At 32.0% G+C, this 19,928-nt stretch overlaps 1 protein-coding gene across 2 annotated transcripts; it reads left to right on the top strand.

The window, feature by feature from the left end:
* Positions 1 to 335: 335 nt before the first annotated feature.
* On the top strand, positions 336 to 19,531 carry LOC115239043 (alpha-tubulin N-acetyltransferase-like). Of its 2 annotated transcripts, none has more exons than XM_029813361.1 (8): positions 336 to 1,158; positions 7,073 to 7,222; positions 8,145 to 8,316; positions 11,556 to 11,697; positions 13,309 to 13,411; positions 13,511 to 13,598; positions 14,172 to 14,218; positions 17,410 to 19,531. In XM_029813361.1, the coding sequence occupies exons 1-8, from the start codon at positions 1,055 to 1,057 to the stop codon at positions 17,696 to 17,698; spliced, it is 1,095 nt and encodes a 364-aa protein (XP_029669221.1). In that variant the 5' UTR covers positions 336 to 1,054; the 3' UTR covers positions 17,699 to 19,531. The 2 variants fall into 2 exon arrangements, with proteins under 2 accessions (XP_029669221.1, XP_029669220.1); XM_029813360.1 differs by having other exon boundaries at positions 340 to 1,158; positions 17,407 to 19,531.
* The last annotated feature ends 397 nt before the right edge of the window (positions 19,532 to 19,928 follow it).

Genomic DNA, 19,928 nt, shown 5'->3' with positions numbered 1-19,928 from the left:
GAAATATTTAGAATAAACATGGATTTATTAATATTAAAAGAACTCGTTATAAAGTGAGAGGTTCTAACCTGAGCTTTACGATGCATTGCTCATCAAGATGTTGTTTATACATGTAAATACGATTCTGTGACATACGATATGCGCGCGCATCTTGGCGCGCCGCTTTTACGGGAAAAATTGAACGTAAATTAGATAGATATCGCTCGACACGCGATTGTTGGTTCTGCCGATTGAAATTCGCACGCGACGTTAAATCAGCCGATTGCCGCTGCGTCGTGATTGTTCCTTCTTTCTCGACCAACTTCACAAATCTCATCGAATCAAAAAGGGATAACGTCATCCTACCTGGCGCGGCGCGCGTGGTCGAGGCGCTGGCATTTCGAAAGCGCGCGTCCGAGCGAACGTCAAGATCGTCGTTTCGCGAAGGAGGGATCGCGGAGGTGGCGTATTACGTTCGCGAACGACGGCGATGACTATCAGTCGGCCGTGAGTCGTGAAGCGAGTGCGAGTTTGCGGGAGTCGCGATCGATTTCGAAACGCGCTCGTGTTTGTATCCCGTCCGTGTCTGTTCGTTTTCGGCCGGTACAAACGTCGTATCTTTGACAGCAATGCGGGTGGACGGAAAGGGTGATCGATCATCGCGGTGAGAGACGATTCAAGACGGTAGTGTCGACCCACGTGACGATCCAAGTGCCGCGCAAAGCTGTCAGTTTGAGATACGAGACTCGAACAAGATCCTGCATCAGTTACAGGAGCGAGAAAGAAAGAGAGAGAGAGAGAGAGAGATACGATCGATGTTCACGTGACAATCAACAACGCGGCGTGAAGTTGTCGCTAAAGGGTGCGCGGACAACGGCCATATTCAAGGCGAGCCATCGTCTCGCCCCGGGTCGAAGAGACGCACAGGATCGGGAAAATACAGTCTCGCGGCCATCCACCGAGACGAAGCAACGCGCGCGAGACTTATACGCGACGACGAAGGGAACGAGGACGTGAAGGAACGAGGAAACGCGGACGATCCGAGCTGTGACAACGCAACGATCCCATCGCCGAGATGGAGTTCAAGTTCAACGTAAATAAACTCTTGCCTAGAAAGATCAACAAGGTCACGCATAACTTGGTGCCGGAAGACTTCAAAGGTGATCGGCGCGAGTTGAAGTGAGTACACTTTCTTAGGCTCAAGATCTTGAAACAGCTCCCCTCGGGAATAATTAATAGAGCTGCGTAAATGTTCATTTAAAAGGCTAAAACACTTGGGTGGATAATCCTGTGTATTCTATGATTTCGATAATGGCGAGTAACCTCTCTCTTTTATCGGCTTCTTCTTTGTATTGCATATATATATATATTTTAGAAAAATAATACGAGTATTTAATAAATATCATATACATATATGCATTACAAATTACAAGTTTCATGCAGTAATTTTTTGTTGATGACATTTGGTGACATTAAGGAATTTTTTTATATACGTCTCTCTCTTTCTCTTTCTCTCTCTCTGAAGCTGATCATTCAAATATATCTGGGAAATATCTGTGGGAATATCTGTGTGTGAGATTTGTTAATTTCGAAAGAATAAAGAATTGTATGAAAAACAATCAAAGAGAGAGAGAGAGAGAGATCTTACAGTATATAAAAAAATTGTTCTAGAAATTAGCATGATTTTATTTAAAAAATTGAAAAGACGAATAAAGTTGTATATATAGATTTTTTTTATGTATTTCAGAAACTATTTGTTAAATTTAATTATACTCCGTCGCTTTTTTTTCGAGACATAAAATTGAATGGACTTTTTGCAAAAAAAAAAAAAAAAGAGAAAAGGACGAGTATACGTGAAGGTATTGTGTATCATCCATTATCGCCAAGGTTACATCGGTGATCGTAATATAATGGACATATATACAGCCACGGAACTTTCACTACGCATTAATGGGATAGCAATCTGGCCATTGCGGATCTCTGTAAATTTCTGCAAAGCAATATTCTGCTGTTAAGACAATTCTGATTTATTTCACATTACTGCTATTACTATCTTCCTCTTTTATTCACGATCCGTTATATTTGTTGCGATTGATTTACGCGTATATTAATTAAAATTGTAGATCATTAATGTACCATTATATTTTCTATCTCTAATTTGAAATTCCTCATAACGAGATCCACGATTGGTATGAGATACACGGCTTATTAATTGCATGAAAACTTTTATTTTTCACTTATATCGAGCGGAAAATATTATAATAAATAAGTAGATTTAGTTTGTTGCTTGTCAGGGATTGTAAACACAAAAAATCCGTCCACGTGAGTGCATAATGAATATCAAATTTCTCACACGTTCGTTTGTTTATGCAAAAGAACAGGTCTCGTAATATTTTGTATGCGGTACGTCAGCCGCAGATTTACAGATGCGATATATGTCAAACAAGCGCGGAGACTCGCGTGGCATGTCACGTACGTCAGATCTATCGTTGAATCGCAGAATGTTTGGTAATTGGCGTGAAATTAGATAAATATAGATCTCTCAATGAGTTCCAAGTCAATTTATTCTCTCGAAAATATCACTGGCTTGATTTAATTAAAATTGAAATATTAGAATAAAAAATCAAAAAATTTGTAAGTCCAGATTTAAAAGAGTTGAAATTTAGAACTCTAATTTTTTCAATTAGAATAGAAATTAAAAGATCTTGTCTCGTATTCGCGTGTTCAAAGATATGAATAAATTATAAAACTTCTTATTCTTCGTTTAATTTTGCGTGTAAATTTCTGAGGCGTTATAGAAATAACAAATTTTTTGCTAAGCATATAATATATGATAAGAAATTCAATATCATATCGAGACATTTCTCGGATTTTGAGGATATCTGCGATACTCGGGAGGCACTCGTTATTCGATGACGATATTTCCTCGATCATTACCAAATGCGTACTCTGGAGCTGCGAATAATTTGCAAGTATCGTCGCATTTTAGATCTTCTATCCCGTATTCCATTTAATAACGTTTATCACAGCATCTTAAGTCAATGAAAAATGTTGCATGTGATAATTAACAGGTTGAAGCTCTGAATAATTGGAAATTACGGTAGATAAATAATCTACCATAAGGTAGATCAGGTTTCATGCGTTATTTTTGAATAAACACGCGCTGATAAATATCATTAAGAGGATGCCGGATACCGACAGAATGCGAATATTAGTAGGATTGCAAAATATTTTTGTTGATTATAGATATCAACAAATCCTTTTCCATAATTAAAGTATACATAATAACGGAGTGCGGGGTTTATGATTTCATATGAAAAGTGAAAAAAAATTAAAAAATTACAGTTTTGTTATCGGCTTCTGCCGTCAACATTTACTTAATATAAAAAACCTGCAACCTGCACGTGCCTAACAAGTGAACTCCGCACTCGGCATTTTATCAAAGAGTATTAATAAACTTTGAGAAGTGAGTTTAGAAGCTTTATAAAAAAGATTTTACTATGCAACATTTTGCACACCGAAATGTTTCTCACTAGGCTTTCAAATACATTTTCAAACGTTCACTTATATTCCTTCATGCATTTCCGAGTGGAGAGGTATCCTATTTTGCACATACACACCGCAAAACCCTTATATTAAGCAAATATATAATTATTATGGCCGGTAAAACAGGACGGTCCGGCATCCTCTTAATACAGTATGAATTATGTTACTGCTGCTGCATGAATGATTAATGATTAGTGAATAAATGTCACTGATGTATCTTCAAATATATCGCTGCTCCTGATAATCGTGGATTGTCGAATATCTAGCTGATTGTGAAAGATAGCGCTTAAAAGTCGCACATGCTCTTAATTGAGATCTAGGTCGCGGATAACTTTGCAAATAATTTCCACGATAAAGTCTAAGATAAGACTCCACACATTCTGACATCTGTTCAACTAATTTATTACGAAATTACAGTATTCTTATATATTGTGCGTTCTATCCCATGGCTTATATTCCCATGATAAATTATTTTTTTCAAATATTTTTTATATTCTATACTTTTACCAGCTTTACCAAAATCAATAACAGACGTTTCGGATCAGTTCTCATAAAGCGGTAATTAATATGACTTACTAAATAAAGAGTTCCGAAAGTAAATATCCTCCGTTCCGAGAGAACGAACTGTTTGCCGTAAAAGAAACTTGGCGAAACGCGAAGTAAATGAGTGTTTTTTAGCAATAATATAAATCGTACAGACGGGCTTCTATGTGTGGTATTCTCGCGGATTCTCGGTTCAAAGTACCCAGTTTATTCGCAACAGCCTCCATCGAATTCTTGAGCAGTGATTCGCGACGCTCGCGGAAGTTTATGACGAAATGGCAGAGAAGCGGTTTTCTCATATAATCGCGCGAGGTTTGTCCGTCGTTATACCCAATTATTATGCAGAAAATGTTGTCTCCGGTTGCCTCTAGGAATAGTTGACGCAATGTTATTACGTGTAATACGTTGTAAAATCGGTCGTTGCCCGGACGCTAGATACGAGTCGCCGTAATCGCCTTTTAATTGATACTCGTACAGCGGAAATGGTCGTCGAAATCTTGGGTTTTCGCGCGGATTTGCATATGTAACAAGCTGAGATATAAATACGATGTGTTTAAATAATACATATATATGAAAAGAGCAAGAGAGGAAAAATATGAAATTTATCGTATTGATGCAGATAGAAGATTTTCAAATCGAACGTGCTATAATAATAAATCTGCTCTAATCAGGATTTTTTATTTTTTATTATTTGTGTATAAATAATATATTTTAATTGTTTCTTTGATTAAATAAATTACTAAATTTTTCTAAATTTTTCTAAGTTACTAAAGTTTCTTTCACAGCGCTACTTTGGGTTAGAAATGTACTTAGACTCTCATCTATTATCTCATTAGATTAGAAAGTTCGATTATTTCTGCATAGATGATATATTATATTATCAGATAACGTAAATTGCGAGTTTTATTATTAACTGCGATTTATAGCTTCGTTAAAATGTAATCAACTATATCCTCGTAAGTTCTCACGCGGTTTCTAATATTTCTCACGCAAAATTGCTCTTGTGAATACAGTTAATCATTTTTACACGTAAAATTTAATAAAGGAAATTATCTCTTTCGATTCGGTCAATAATTTTAAATACAATCAGACAGAATTATTGGAGCAAAAAGTGCGAGCGATCTACGTACATTTCATCGATGTGCGAGAACGCGAACGAACGAATAAATCGTATTTCCTTGATCACCTTGATCCTTTTTATAGAATCAGGCCAATGACAGATATGACCATTACCGGAATAACGTTATTGAAGGATGATATTAAAGGATGGGGCTTGCCAAGATCAAATAATAGAAATATAGACAATTGTTTATATACTCTGGGGTATTTTTTTCTAGATAAAAATCAAACTTTTTTTAATTATATCAAACTTTGAAATCTGCAACGAATGAACCACAAAATTCCTAATTGTTTATATTATACGAAATCTTTAGAATTCTATTATATTGTTATTCTATTATATTTTATTATACTCTTTTATAAAAATAAAAATAATTAAACACGAAGAGAATTTGTTTTAAAAACAGTTGGAGTTTAAAAATTTTATGTGATATTTATCTTTCTTATGATCTTATATATTTTATAATTTGCAACATTTTACATTTTAATTTTAAATAAAAGCTTATCAAACAATGACTTATTTTTATTACAAATTTCCGTTGAAAAGAAAGTCGGCTCCAAAATTATTAAAGAATCCAGTGTTAAAATCAGGCAGGCTTTTCGTGTAAGATCACTTCCGCAAAATTTCACATCCTTGAGATTAGCTGTTTTATTAAATTTCGCAATGCAGCTTTCTACACATAGCGGTTATTCACGTCATCGTCGAACATAATCCATCATATACTTCACACCTTAATATAATGACTATAGGGAAAAGACCTAATACCGATGGAATAAATTAACTTGATCCGTATCGCAAAGCAAGCGATTGGCGCGCGTCCAAAACTTGAATTAGGTCACTGCTCGTAACTGAATGATGTCCGAAGAATAATTACATCCATATAATTTTCTTACGTGTAATTTCGTAAAAAGCGGAAATGATCGAATAGCAAAATTGCATGTTACTTTGCACAAGATTAAAGATTATACATAAAAAATGTAGCTCTTTTTATTATATCATTATATAGCTTAACATTTTTATATTAATATATATAATTTACATGTAGTATTATACATGCGAGATATAGAAAGTATATCTGACAATCCATATCTATTTAAAATAATTATACGTCAGTTTTATACATTATTATTGTTGCTTATAAATTATTCTAAATACATATTAAAATATTTATTTATAATTATTCATCTTTAGAAATTTATCTGAATAGTTGTCAGATACTTTCTATCTCGCATATTTACCACGCTGCTTTCCACTAGTTATCAAAAACGTTTCGTTCTAAATACTTGACGAAAGAACATCGGATCGGAATTAATTTTCCGTCTGGAATTAATTAGCATAAATCTGTGAGACTCTGATGAGCGTATAAAACATATAAAATGTAAAGACGAAAAGTGGAACGTGGCTGTTTCGTGCTATTTCAGCGATAAACCGCAATCTACGTAGTTGCGGCATTGAAAAACGGCGAAACGCTCGAGTGAGATGCTATTTTTTGCTCGCGTCTATTTCAAGAGATATCCGCAGCATCTATTTCAAAAGAAACGAAACTTATGATTGAATCGTGTTTTTGAATTATAAATAAAAATTTTACTATATTTGAGAATTCTCATGTGTTTTTGCAACCGTAGATTTTAGAATATCTATGAAAAATAATTTTTGATTATATCTTTCGATTATTTTAAAAATATACGATTGCAAAAACACATGAGATCTCCCGACTATGGTAACATTTTTATTTATAATTAAATAACACGGTTCAATCATTACTTTTCATATATTAATATTTATTTCATATTTTAATTACGAATTACTTTATAAATGAATATTCTTGGTTGCCTCCAAAAACATGAGTATAGGTGTGTAATAAATCTCTTCTTTTTTTTCCAGCGAATGTCAAAGACTATTAAGCAGAATATTGGACGATATGGGTGAGGCATCGGCGAGAGCTCAAGGACTCAACAAGCCCATTACCAGCGCCCTTAAACTTCGGGACACAGATCATACAATTTATCTGCTCGTAGATAATGAAGCAAACAAGTAAAGTTCTTTCTATAATTAATTACTATACTTAAAATACTATCACGTGTGTAAAATTAACGCTCCCGATCTCGAGTATTTCAATATATAATCGATATTGTCTGTGGTTTATTTTTTTAAAAGACTTCCAACTTTTAATACTTAAAAACGATGAAAATTAAAATAAGAGAGTTGTTGTCGTCGCAACCATTAGGGAAATCGAGATACTCGAGGTGCGCGTTGCGGATTTAAGTGCTACGGACCAGAAGTGGGTGTTTCCTAGCCAAGGGGTTAGAATCTCTCGGCAGTTCGTGGATCGATGTGCCGAGCTGTAATGTTGTCTCGACTTTACGAATATTCAGATTTCCTAAAACTGCAGGCGATACTATGTATGACTCTCAACTTTCTATCTTTTATAGCTATTCTGAAAGGCTATTCTGAAGGCTATTCTGAAAGTTGCTTAATTAAGAAGCAATATAATATTCCTTTATAATGTATAAAGTATTTCAAAATTATTGAGCTATTTTGAACTTTTAGCTACTTTGAACAATTTTGCATCGATTTCTCTTTAGCGAAAAAATATCTTCTTGCTAAAATATTTCTCGTCACTGTTTTTTAAATTGCAATATTATTCATCACTTTAATTAAGTCTTAAATTATTATTTCAATTAAAATATTATAATTTTTCTGTAATTAAATTTTGACGCCTATTTAAAACTTAATTATTAAAATAAATCTTGCGTTTTCTAATTGCTTATAAATAAAGAAATATTCCTTCGACGAAAATGGTACGAGATACGCGTCAAACCATACGTAGATATTACGCATCATTTATAGCATTCATTAAGACCACGTAATACTTAGTGTCCTCCATAGTTGTCTCGCGATCATGATCATGAATTATTTGCGTAAAATCATCACGCTCGAACGTTTGATTTCGCAGTGGACTAGGTAGCGTGGTGGGTTTATTGAAGACTGGATCGAAGAATCTCTTTCTGTTCGATGAGATGGGAGAGCATTATCAACTACAGGCGAGATGCATCTTGGACTTTTACGTGCACGAATCACGGCAACGTATGGGCCTGGGAAATATTCTCTATCAGCATATGTTATCTGTAAGCGTATACTTCTAATTAAATATTAAATTACATTTAATTTCGAATTACTATCCACACAGCGTAAAAAAAAAAATATTACAAAAAGATAGTGCCATATATATTTTTTATCTAATATTTAAAGAATCTCTCATAATTAGTCGTTTTATTACGTAAAATAATGAAATTTTGCCGCCATTTCTAAGATACGTTCGCCGAAACAAAGTCGATTTAATTAATATCTTCTCTTGATAAAATTGTGTGTTAATGAGTTCGCGAGAAACAGGCCGTTCTCACGTGAAGAGAGAGTTTCCGCTACACGATACGGACTCCCTCGCTCAAAAACAAATCTTGCGATGCGCCAGTACAAGGCATAATTACTTCCTGTACGGGAGCAGAAGGCGTCGCGCGCAGTCACGATTTAAATCGCTATCGTCGAAACTTCGTGCGAAGCAAAAGTAACTTGCAATTATGTTACATTAGTGACGAAGGAACGAATAACAGTAATGACATTTATTACGGACAACTCACGTAATAATCTCACACGCGCAATACACGTTTTTACGACCCAGATTAGTATAATTATAATAATTTAATCATTTAAATAGATAAGTTAAAATAATGTTCTGAAAATATGGATTAGAGACTTTGCTTAAATTCGGTAAAATGGACAGTGTGATAGAAAATTGCGGCTGTTTATATAAATATATCGCGAAAAATATAAAAAGAATACGGAATATTCATTGGATTGGAAATGTATGCTACATCGATGATAACATATCGACACTTTAGTGTCATAATGTTATCGCGTGACAATATAAAATAAACAAAATCAATTTTGCTACGTATATGAAATATGCAATATATGGATGTATATATTAATTAATTAATTAATTTAAAAATATATGACAAAATATTTTTTAATAATTTTTCTATCAAAGTATTAGTTATATGCGAGATCTAAAATAATCTTTATATTATTTGAGAAACGTGTGGATCATCTGCACATGTATTGATGAGCAGTAGCATACAGAAATTAGGACAAATAATTACTTTTGATAGAAGAATCCATGATGATACATAATCTATATCTTGCAGTTCTTAAAGTAACGCGTAAGTAACAGAGAAAAATGGAAAATTCCATAAATCGCTTTTCGTTCCGCTCGAGAACTCGAAACCCTGAAATCACGTGTCACGTGAGGACAAGTGCACAGAACTGTAACGAAAAGAGGCAGCCGTTCCCTTTTTCTTCTTTTGTTTGATAAATCTTGTCTACAATATAATATTTATTCGTGCAGTATAAGATTTATAACAAGTATAGAATTTCAGAAATTTAATTATTTATCCCTTACAAGTTTTTAATTTTATTCAAATATTTGAATTTAACAATTTCTATTCTTTTATTGCATGGAAAATTTTGAAAAAAAATATCGCAAAAAGATTTATTAAAAATTATTAATTTCTCATAAACGATAAAAAAAAATAGAGCTGTAATATTACGGATAGTATGTGTATGATCATTTTATATAACATATAACAAAAATTTCAGATTATATTAGGAATTATTAATTTTATAATTTTTATTTTATACAGTTATAATTTTACAATGTTTATCCATATTTTGTCTCAAACCGAAATAATTAACTACCATGACGAAAAAAATATTTAGTAATGAAATAATTGGAACAAATGAAATAATGCGCACACAATCGCGTCACTATGCTCAATCGTGCTCAAAGCACTTGCTAGATTTCCGTTATAAATGACATGCATCGGTTACGAACAACATAAAATCTGAAACGCAATACTCGACTATAACTCACATTCATTATCCGTAACTATACTCGTATTCCTTCGCTTATACGTCACACTGTTCGAAATGAGTCATTCGAAAGTACGGTATCGTAATTATTCGCGTGTATAACGTGTGTGTGATTCTCATCAATGAAAATAAAGAGGTACGACTCCGATTACGTAATTTCTTTTCCTGAAAAACGTTATTATATATATCAAAAAAGTCTATACAATTTTTCCAGAAAATCATTAAATTTTTATATACTTATTAAATTTTATTTGAATGTAAATAATTAAAAATTATCACAAATAAATAAAGTTTATTCATCAAGGCAATTAATGCTAAAAGTTGGGAACATGCAATAGATAGCAATTTCTAATCATATTTTAATTGAGTAGAAATCGAGTCTAATACCCAAAGTATTAATAAGATATTATATTAATAAGATTGTTTCCAATTATAATTGATGATAATACTTCGATATACCATATTAAAGACGGTGAGGTAAATTTTCTTTCGAGAATAAAGAAGAGATTATTTAGATTACCTAGGCATAAATGTGATATTATTCTAATGTTGATATTGATAACATCTGAAATTTCGCAAATTACGTTGTGAAAAATCAAACTCTCTTATCTCGTGCGGCTGTAATTTTATAACGAATGCGCTATTTCGTGGTCGCTGCGACTTTCTTACAACCAGAATCTGAGATATCGCTCGTAAAAAGCGACCGATATTAAACAGACGCGTGACCAGAAGTCATTATACATAGAAGTAGGCGGGTTTTACACTCGAAGGTAATCTGCAAGGTGATTGAACTCGAGCATAGACCGTTTGTTCCGATATGATTTTTGCCATTTTTTTGTATATCTGATAGTGTAGTTTTTTCCTAATTTTGATTTTTTTATATAGAATGATTATTATTAGAAACTCGGTTCCGTAATAAATCACTCGGCTCAGCAGCCTGCGCTCTCGCTAAATAATGAAAGTTAATCACACACAATTATTATTTAATGCAGCTATCGCGTATATACGTGGATTTATGTTCAGCAAAACTTGTCAAAATCATCTCTAGATTATTAAAATCTACCATTAAATATCATAAATTATATAAAAGTTAAATATACATAGTACTAAATAAGAGATTCCTTAATAAATTCTAATTATGAATAAGAAAATCAAATCTCTTAATTTTTTTTTTGTTAAGAATTATAATTAATAAAATATTCTCTGAGTTTTTTAGGATATTTTTAATTGATTTGAAAAAATAAATATTTTTATTTACAGATTAGAGTCTGTTGTATATGGATATTTTTTGCCATATTTTAGGAGTTTGTGCACAAATGTTGATTTAATAACGTTTTAGTATTTCTAATTAATATCCTTCTTATATTTCTCTCATTTATTTTATTCTTTTTCTTTAGATTCATTTATTCTACTTCTAATAAAACGGTTTAATTTATAGGAGGAAAATATGAGGCCAGTAAAATTGGCCATTGATCGACCATCGGAAAAGTTCTTAGCTTTCCTACGCAAATACTACGGACTTTCGAAGATCATTTCACAGAACAATAAATTCGTCGTTTTTGAAGGATTCTTCGATGACGGTATGTAATTACCTCTCTACGTATTACCATTAAATTGTACGTGTATAACAGATCTTAGCAAAATATAAGATTGATATTTTTATAACATTACACATAATTCTTATTTTTTGTCGTTGTAAGTATCTGTGATAAAGAATATTGTAGAAAGATATTGAACTAAATAATTGTAATAACTTTATGTTTGCGGTCAACTCGTACAATTTTCTATGTTTGTACTCATTTATAAGTAAAACTCTCCTAATTATTCCGCCTTCATGGTTACGAGTAATGAAGGGTATACCAATATAGGGCGTGGGATAAACAGGGGAAAGAAAGGGAGCGAACAGAGTTTCTCGTTAATCCTGTAATGTTAGGGTAAGCTCAAAGAAGACCCCCTATCATTTCCGTTTTGACAAATTATGACGGAAAACAATAGAAATATATTGTATCAAAGTGAAATCATCCAAATATGAATAAAGCATAACATTTCATTTCTCTTGCGATAAAACGGTGACAACTGCTTTCGGCCAGCACTCCGTGACGTGTGCAGCCAAAAATAAGTCTCACGTCTGTGAATCTGTCGACTATCTCGCAAAATATCTACGCTGATTGTCTTTTTTCACTTTTATATGTTATCAGAGATAAGCCACTATTTGCATATAGAATATTATTTTCAAATACGAAATAATACTATTCTACGACACATGATAATGATCGAAAGATAAATTGTGGCAATATATTTTTCTTTCTATCAAAGAGATAATATCTTCTCTGATACATGCAAAAATCTCTTTCTCTCTCTCTCTCTCTCTTCCTCTCTCTGAAAAATGAACGATTCAATTATTTCCCGTTCCTATGATGCAGCGAGAATTCTTTTGCAACGTCTCTCGCCAGTCGAGGTGTCTGCTATACAGACAGACGCAAGGTCAGATCTGGTTCCAGAGGTCGGGCCGCCCTACGGGACGAGTCGCTCGCGTCCTAAATCGGCGATACTCGTTCAGAGAGGCTCGAAATCGCGGCCAATGCCACGCTAAGGACGATTTATGCCTCGGCTATGTCCACAATCGATCAAGTCCCGTCCCTAGATGTCGAGCCGCTGCTTGATTCACATTTATGCTGATTATGCATGATTCGCTCCAATTTTGCTGATAGCGTTTCTCGAGAAATCGATGTCCCTGAATGCCTTTGTCCACCGAAAGATGAAATATTAAATGCGGAAAGGGAAATGTGATCGCGAGATAACGAGTGGCAATAATACGGCGAAAAGACAGACGGCATATTTAATGATAATCATCATTAAATGTAATCGCGGATAGCTGCTTAAAACACATAGTATAGCTTAAAGATTAATATGAGAATTTTAAAGCATCTAAAAAGGATTAACTGAGAGATAAACAATATTTTTTAATACAATAAAAAGGAGAAAAAAAAGAGAACATTTTCGAACGAAAAGTAAAATTGAAATTGAAACTTGAAAGTTTATTTGTTGAATTTACGTGTGTGTATGTGATATATATATATGATTGTAAATAATATATGAAAAACATTTACTTTGACATTTTCTGCACCCAAATTTCTATAAAAACTCGCATACTATTGAATTCTTATCTATCATCGTTTTCATATTTGTAGAGAGCCGAGATGTGAAGAACAACAGATATAGTTTACCTCCCAGAATGAGCTTGGATGATGGAACGCCTGGCAATAATAACAATAACGGGAAGAATAGTGCTAGGTAGGTGCGTCGTCGGATACCGCGTCGACTGCGAAGCGACAGATGCGAACCGTGACATCGCAATTATATAGACAAAAAAAATCAAATTTCGCTTTTCAGTCTCAACGGAATCCCGTATGTAACGTCCGTTTCGCGTAGCTCATTCGGTAGATACGCCGCGGCACGACCGCCCTGTTCCATGGCAAACGTGAGTACGGCAAGATGAGGAAATAATGGGAAATCTCTTTCTCCTAATTATATATTTTTTAATCATTCATTAATTTCAACGCGTGCATTCTAATGTAGTCCTGTATATCTCAAAATGTCTATTTATATAAAATTGTATTGTAGTGCGAGATTTTTGTGTGTGCAACCGTATTGATATTACTAAAATGTCGATTGAATTTTGATATTGGCAAATTTCAAAAGCATTTGTTTCTAAATGTAAGATAATATATGTAGATATAATAGATGTTATTTCGATGATATATATATATAGAGAAATATTTAAAAATTTTTAATTATTAAATATATGTGGTATGACCTGCACTTATTATTTCTGATCGCTACTAAATGAAGTTGCACATGAAAAGCATCTTTTTGGCTAAACAGATTTAAGGAGAAAAATCTTCTTTGCTTGAGTTTAACACGTACTCGACAGCTAATCGCATAATTCCAGTTATCTTTCTCTCTGTGTTAAGCTTTTCTTGTTTTCCGAATGTTATAACACAGCGCATATATATAATGACTAATCATAATAAATATTGACGCTTTCTTCTAGATAATCCATAACACAGCGATGCTTGGTCAATCAACCGAGCGTACCGGGTGAGTAAAATTCACGCAATAATTTGAGATGGTCCACAATCCTGCAAATTGCTTGCCCTAATTTTCTTTAATATTTAATAGAAGATTATATAGAGAGTGATTATGTGTAATAATAGTATTGCATAGGAATGTTTTATATAATAATATTCTTTTGGTTGAGATCTCACTCGTGTTGTGACAAAAAATTCTCTCATAGTTGTGCAATGAAAATTTAATTTTTAAATGACGCCGAGAGAAGAAATTCTTCAGCGGTAAAGAGATAAACAGTTATTTAATAGATATTAATGAATTATTTAGTAGATAAAACAAATTGAAAAAAATGGGACTGTGAGAGAAGAAAATATGTATTACCTGCATTTATATTTGTTTTCGCATTTTTGCACTGTGAGCAAACTTTAATTAGCAGTCACCCCCAAAGCTTTAATTAATCTTGCTAAGAATGCGTGCTCGACATATCTCAAACGCTTTAGATGCTTCAAATACTTCGTTGTGATAAAGCATTGCGTTAATGATTGTCGATTCATCAGTTTTATTATTTGCAATACCGAAAAATTCTTTTAATCGAGAGTTAATTGGACGTACAACAATCTCCTATTAGTGCTCAGTCGCTAAGACAGCTTGCCGAAATACTATTCTTATACTGAATGCATAAACGCCATCGCTTGCCAAGATATGTCTAGGCGGGCGATAAATATTTCCGGGTCACCTCGATCACACACATTCAAGTCTCGGATTTCTCAGTCCGGTGTGAATTTGAAATGAAACTATCCATCAAGATCTATGTTTTATATGAGAAACGGATGAATGGTATAAAATTAAACTTGCAATTGTTGATATTTTTAAATAAGCGCATATTTTTCTAAAACACATTTTGATATTACATAATCTTGCGTTAGTACTAAATATTGTGTTCATCATTTTTTAATGCTAAAAATATGTGATATATGTAAAAAGGGGAATCTAGGTGACCTAATATCTTTAATTTGCCACGATACGTTAATTTTTATTGACAAACATGCGCGCGTATTTAAAATATTTAAAATCTATCACATTATAATTATTGATTCCTTGAAGGAATTATTCTCACTGTACATTTCTATCTATACGTAAAAGGATTAAGTTATTTGTACAGTTGATCAAATTTATTAACTTGTGTTGATTAGTAATGTTACAAATGTATTATATACGTAATGACTCACGTGTGTATATATATATATATATATATATACATAGTAATAATTTTAATTCAAATAATAATATATACTGAGAGAGAAATGAGAAGGAAATTATTATATCGTGAATATTTATAATATGTGTAAATATGAATTAGAGATGTACAAAAAAAATGGAAAAGAGACTGAAAGATGATAAAAGTTCAGAAAATTCGAGAAATGTCGCACTTTTTTTTATGTGCTTAAAAATCAAGATTTATTTATATTTCAGTTTAATTTATATAATTTATGAGTATGTATGTTATATTTCTTTAACACGCTCTATGTAAATTGTAGCCTATAAGAGTTCTTGTCTTTCTTCTGTAATTATTAGTAACAATATATACGTTAATATAAAAGATTTATTTTGCTGATTTTCTGCGAGTATATAGATTTTCGCTCGAACTAAATACTTTTATTTTTCCTTCGATCGAAGGGATATAAAGATAAAAAAGAATCTGAATATTTTTCAACTTATACGCATAAACAAATCGAAATATTTTAAATTTTATTCGACAAATATTCATTCATAGTCTTATTCGTCAGCATTTCAAAGCAAAATCATATAAATGCATAAATACATTGAGAAATAAAATTGCTTGGATGAGAGAAATCAAACTGACAGCTATCTTCATTCAAACAAATCTTGAAATAACTGAGCAAATTACATTATATTCGCGCAAGAATAAATTTTGTCAATGCAACAGCAGCTATGTACACACACCACACACGTACACTTCATTGTATCTTCACTGTCAGTTACTGACAGCCAAGCAGCCACTGTTGACATTTGGCATGTTAAATTTTAGCAAATAAATGATTCCGTTAGGATATATATGTGATATATATATGAAATTTTATATATATATATATATATGTTTTTTTCTCCTTAGATGTTTATAAGTTGTATAGCGATTATTTGTGAAAATTGAGAGAAGAGTTGTAAAAACAATTAATTTTTAGGTAATAATTTTCACAATATGGTAAATGAGAAAAGAAAATAAAGTTGAAAATATATTAATAAAATAAGTTTATTCACATGAAATAAATTTATTTCATGTCTTCGTACTTAAACCCAGTTTGAAGAAATAAATTCGGTATATGAATGTTATTGGACAAAATAAAATCTTTTCAATACATCTACACATACAGTAGTGTTGAACAATATAACAAGATTGAATGTCACATCAATGCAACAGCACCAATATATAATGTAATGTGATTGAATTAAAACTAAATATTTTATAATTTGTAAAATTTTTTTAAAAAAGGGCAATAAAAATTTTATTTATTTTTCCGTTCGTTTAATTTTTTTTTTCAGTATGAAGAATAATTCTTATTTTACATTATTTTCATTTCAGTTTTACTTTTTATAATTTATATTTGCGTAAAGAATTGTGCGGTTTTCTAACGTTTCCTATGTCAGCTTGAGCGAAGCATGCTTATTGTTCAGTATACATACAGTTATATAAAATAAATTATTGTACTTATTATGTAAGAATTGTGCTATTCTGAAATTGCATTATTTACATAGGATTTTGATAAACTATTGTAAACGTTAACGAATGTTAATGCAAATTTATTCCTTTTAATTATGCGTTATGTAGTAAAATAATATTCAATTTTTACAACATACGAAACCTGTGATTTAAAAAGATTAAAAACAATCGTAACCAAAAAATTGATTCCTGAGGAAATCAAGAAAAAGGAAAACAAAAGTCTATACATAAGCTCGATTCTTGGTGATTTTCTCATCTTCCTTTTTCTTGGTTTTCTTAATTACATCTACATTTTTTTAAAATTATTTTTATATTGGATAAATGCAATTGAACGTGAAAAATGAAGTCTTCCTTGAATAGACGCTTACGACAAATCTACATGAACTCGAGACTGAAACAAAAAGACATGTAATGTTGCATGTTGCTGTCAGCTTGCTCTTGCTCGTGTCACGATCTGACAGGCAAGATGATTTTTCAGCAGTAGCAATAGTGATAGAGCGTCGCCGCCTCCGCCATTGAAGCTGGAACGACCGCGTTCTTTGAGCATCTACTCCGAGGAGGAACAGAAGCAACGTGGTCTTGAGATGAACACCGTCCCGACGCCAATCGTACCGGATAATCAAGCAAAGCCCTTCGTTCCTATCCTATTGGAAGCTGAGAAAACGGAGAAGAATGTAAAGCCATCGCCGTCGTGCGGTCAGGAAGTGACCACCGGTACCAATCAACACGGACATCTGGATCTCAAGTTTTACCATTCACCCTTATGGTGAAACGATATAACTGATATATAATTATCTTTCTCGCTTCCTCCCCTCTTTGGAAGAGGAATTCGTTTTATAAATCGGATCGGTTCGACCTGGGTTAGCACCCTAATTCCGGATAACTCGAAAGATTTTCCTTCATCTGTATCCATGTACTTTAAGTAGAATTACACAATCTAGTCAGAGGGAAAGTTGTAATCGCTCACTCAGGATTAAGACATTACGATCCGTAAGCACACATTTATAAATTTCAAATCTTTTTCTATTTTTTTCTAAACTATACTAGCAAAAATTCTCGTCTCTTTAATTATTTTTTCTGGGATAAACTTCAACGATTTATAATAAAGGCGGAATATTTCTGATATGAAAATGAAACAGATATCAATCTTCAGATCAAAGAATTATGTTATTTAATTAAGTTGAGACAATAAATAAAAATAAACCCATCTTATAAGGAGAAAAGAAAATAAGGAATTTAAATAAAGCTACTAGAGAGACATCCAAAAATCTTGCATACTTTATGCTCGATATATTTCAAAGAATAAGAAATCATTTTTATAAAATAAATGCTCGCTCATCATTTTCAATATTCATCTATTTATCAGATAAATATATATTTATCATATATGACGAATGATCTACATATTCATACATCCATTCAAAAAATGAATAAATATGTAAGAATGAAAAGTAAAAAGTCTATGACGATAATACCGATCAATTATATTTGAAACATTGTTTACACGTGTAATGATCTATTTATGTTAGATGTTCATATTTATATATTTAATGATATAATTTTAGTATGTGACAAGGGGAGGTAGAGAATGTTTCGGCGTAAAGAGAATTATATAAAATGAGAAGTGGGTCGAAAAAATTTATGCATATTATTTGGACAGATCTTGTTATGCAGGATGTCTCAGAACTCACAGAAAATGAATATGTTATTCCGTTATTCCTTATGAAACGGCTTATGAATAACATTCTTAATTCATAATTGTTGATTATTTATTTATTTATATGTAACGGGGAAGAAATAAAGACCATGCAGTATTTCGCTTCAAATTTGAGGACTGATTGATATTCATTATAGAGATATTATATATAATATGCACACACGTAATGCATACATATATATATGTAGAAAGAACCGCTTGTGTATGTGTGTATACATCTTCAGATTCATATAAACACCCTAGAAGAATGCATGATGAAATTAATTTAGATATTATAATCGATAGATATTAGAATTGGCACAAACACATATATAAATACATATTACGTATAAATATGTACTACATATAAGTAGAACGGAGAGAAATAGGGCCATAGTACACACAATTTATTAGCAAAAATTCATATTATCAATTAAAGACTGTTTACGTGAAATTGTACCAAAACACACAGTATATTATGGGTAGATGTAAAAACATTCACATTAATATTTCAGGATGTATAATCCAAATAAAGGGACATTCTACAGAGATTATAAGGACTACAGTTAAAGAAATGAAGCAATATCAATGATCTGATATATATCGATAAATAATTCGTTGGGCTATCATTATTATATAGTATTGTAACTTGCAAATTGTTTCTCTTACATGAATGTATAATGTAATGTAATTATTAATACGCAAGGATACAATAAGCTCGGAAAAAAATTGGATATTTATATCTGTTGTCCCAATTACACAAGAATTTTATATAATCCATAGAGAGATATCTATATGACATGCTTATGAAAAAAGGAGACATCTAGAATAACATATACATGCAAAATGAGGGTATGTGTTTTGTTTTCAAATAAAAGAAGGAAATAAATAGATAAGGATGAAGAAATACTCGTTTATCTTATATGAAACACCTTTTCTATATTACAAAAAATATTCACATAACATTTTTCTTTTAAACTAGTCTAGTGTCTTATCTTTTCAATACATCTACACATACAGTAGTGTTGAACAATATAACAAGATTGAATGTCACATTAAAAAAGCTCTGGAAACAAAGAGATTTACCTATTGAGATAAATATATTTACATTTATCAATTTTATATATATTAGTTAAACTATCGAAAGTATTTCTATGTACATTCTGTATAATAAATCTATATTAAAAATTTTCATGTTCTGAAGAATCCAATTGTTTTTTCTATGTAATGGAAGATTGCTACATTAATTCCTGGTAAATTGATATATGTAATTTATCTCTTTTTCTTGAAATAATAAAAGTAAT

The sequence above is a fragment of the Formica exsecta genome, unplaced genomic scaffold (assembly GCF_003651465.1).
Source record: "Formica exsecta isolate Colony F162 unplaced genomic scaffold, ASM365146v1 scaffold363, whole genome shotgun sequence".
NCBI classification, from domain to species: domain Eukaryota; kingdom Metazoa; phylum Arthropoda; class Insecta; order Hymenoptera; family Formicidae; genus Formica; species Formica exsecta.
Note: the sequence above shows the minus strand (reverse complement) of the source record. Positions and strands in the feature narration are given on the sequence as shown.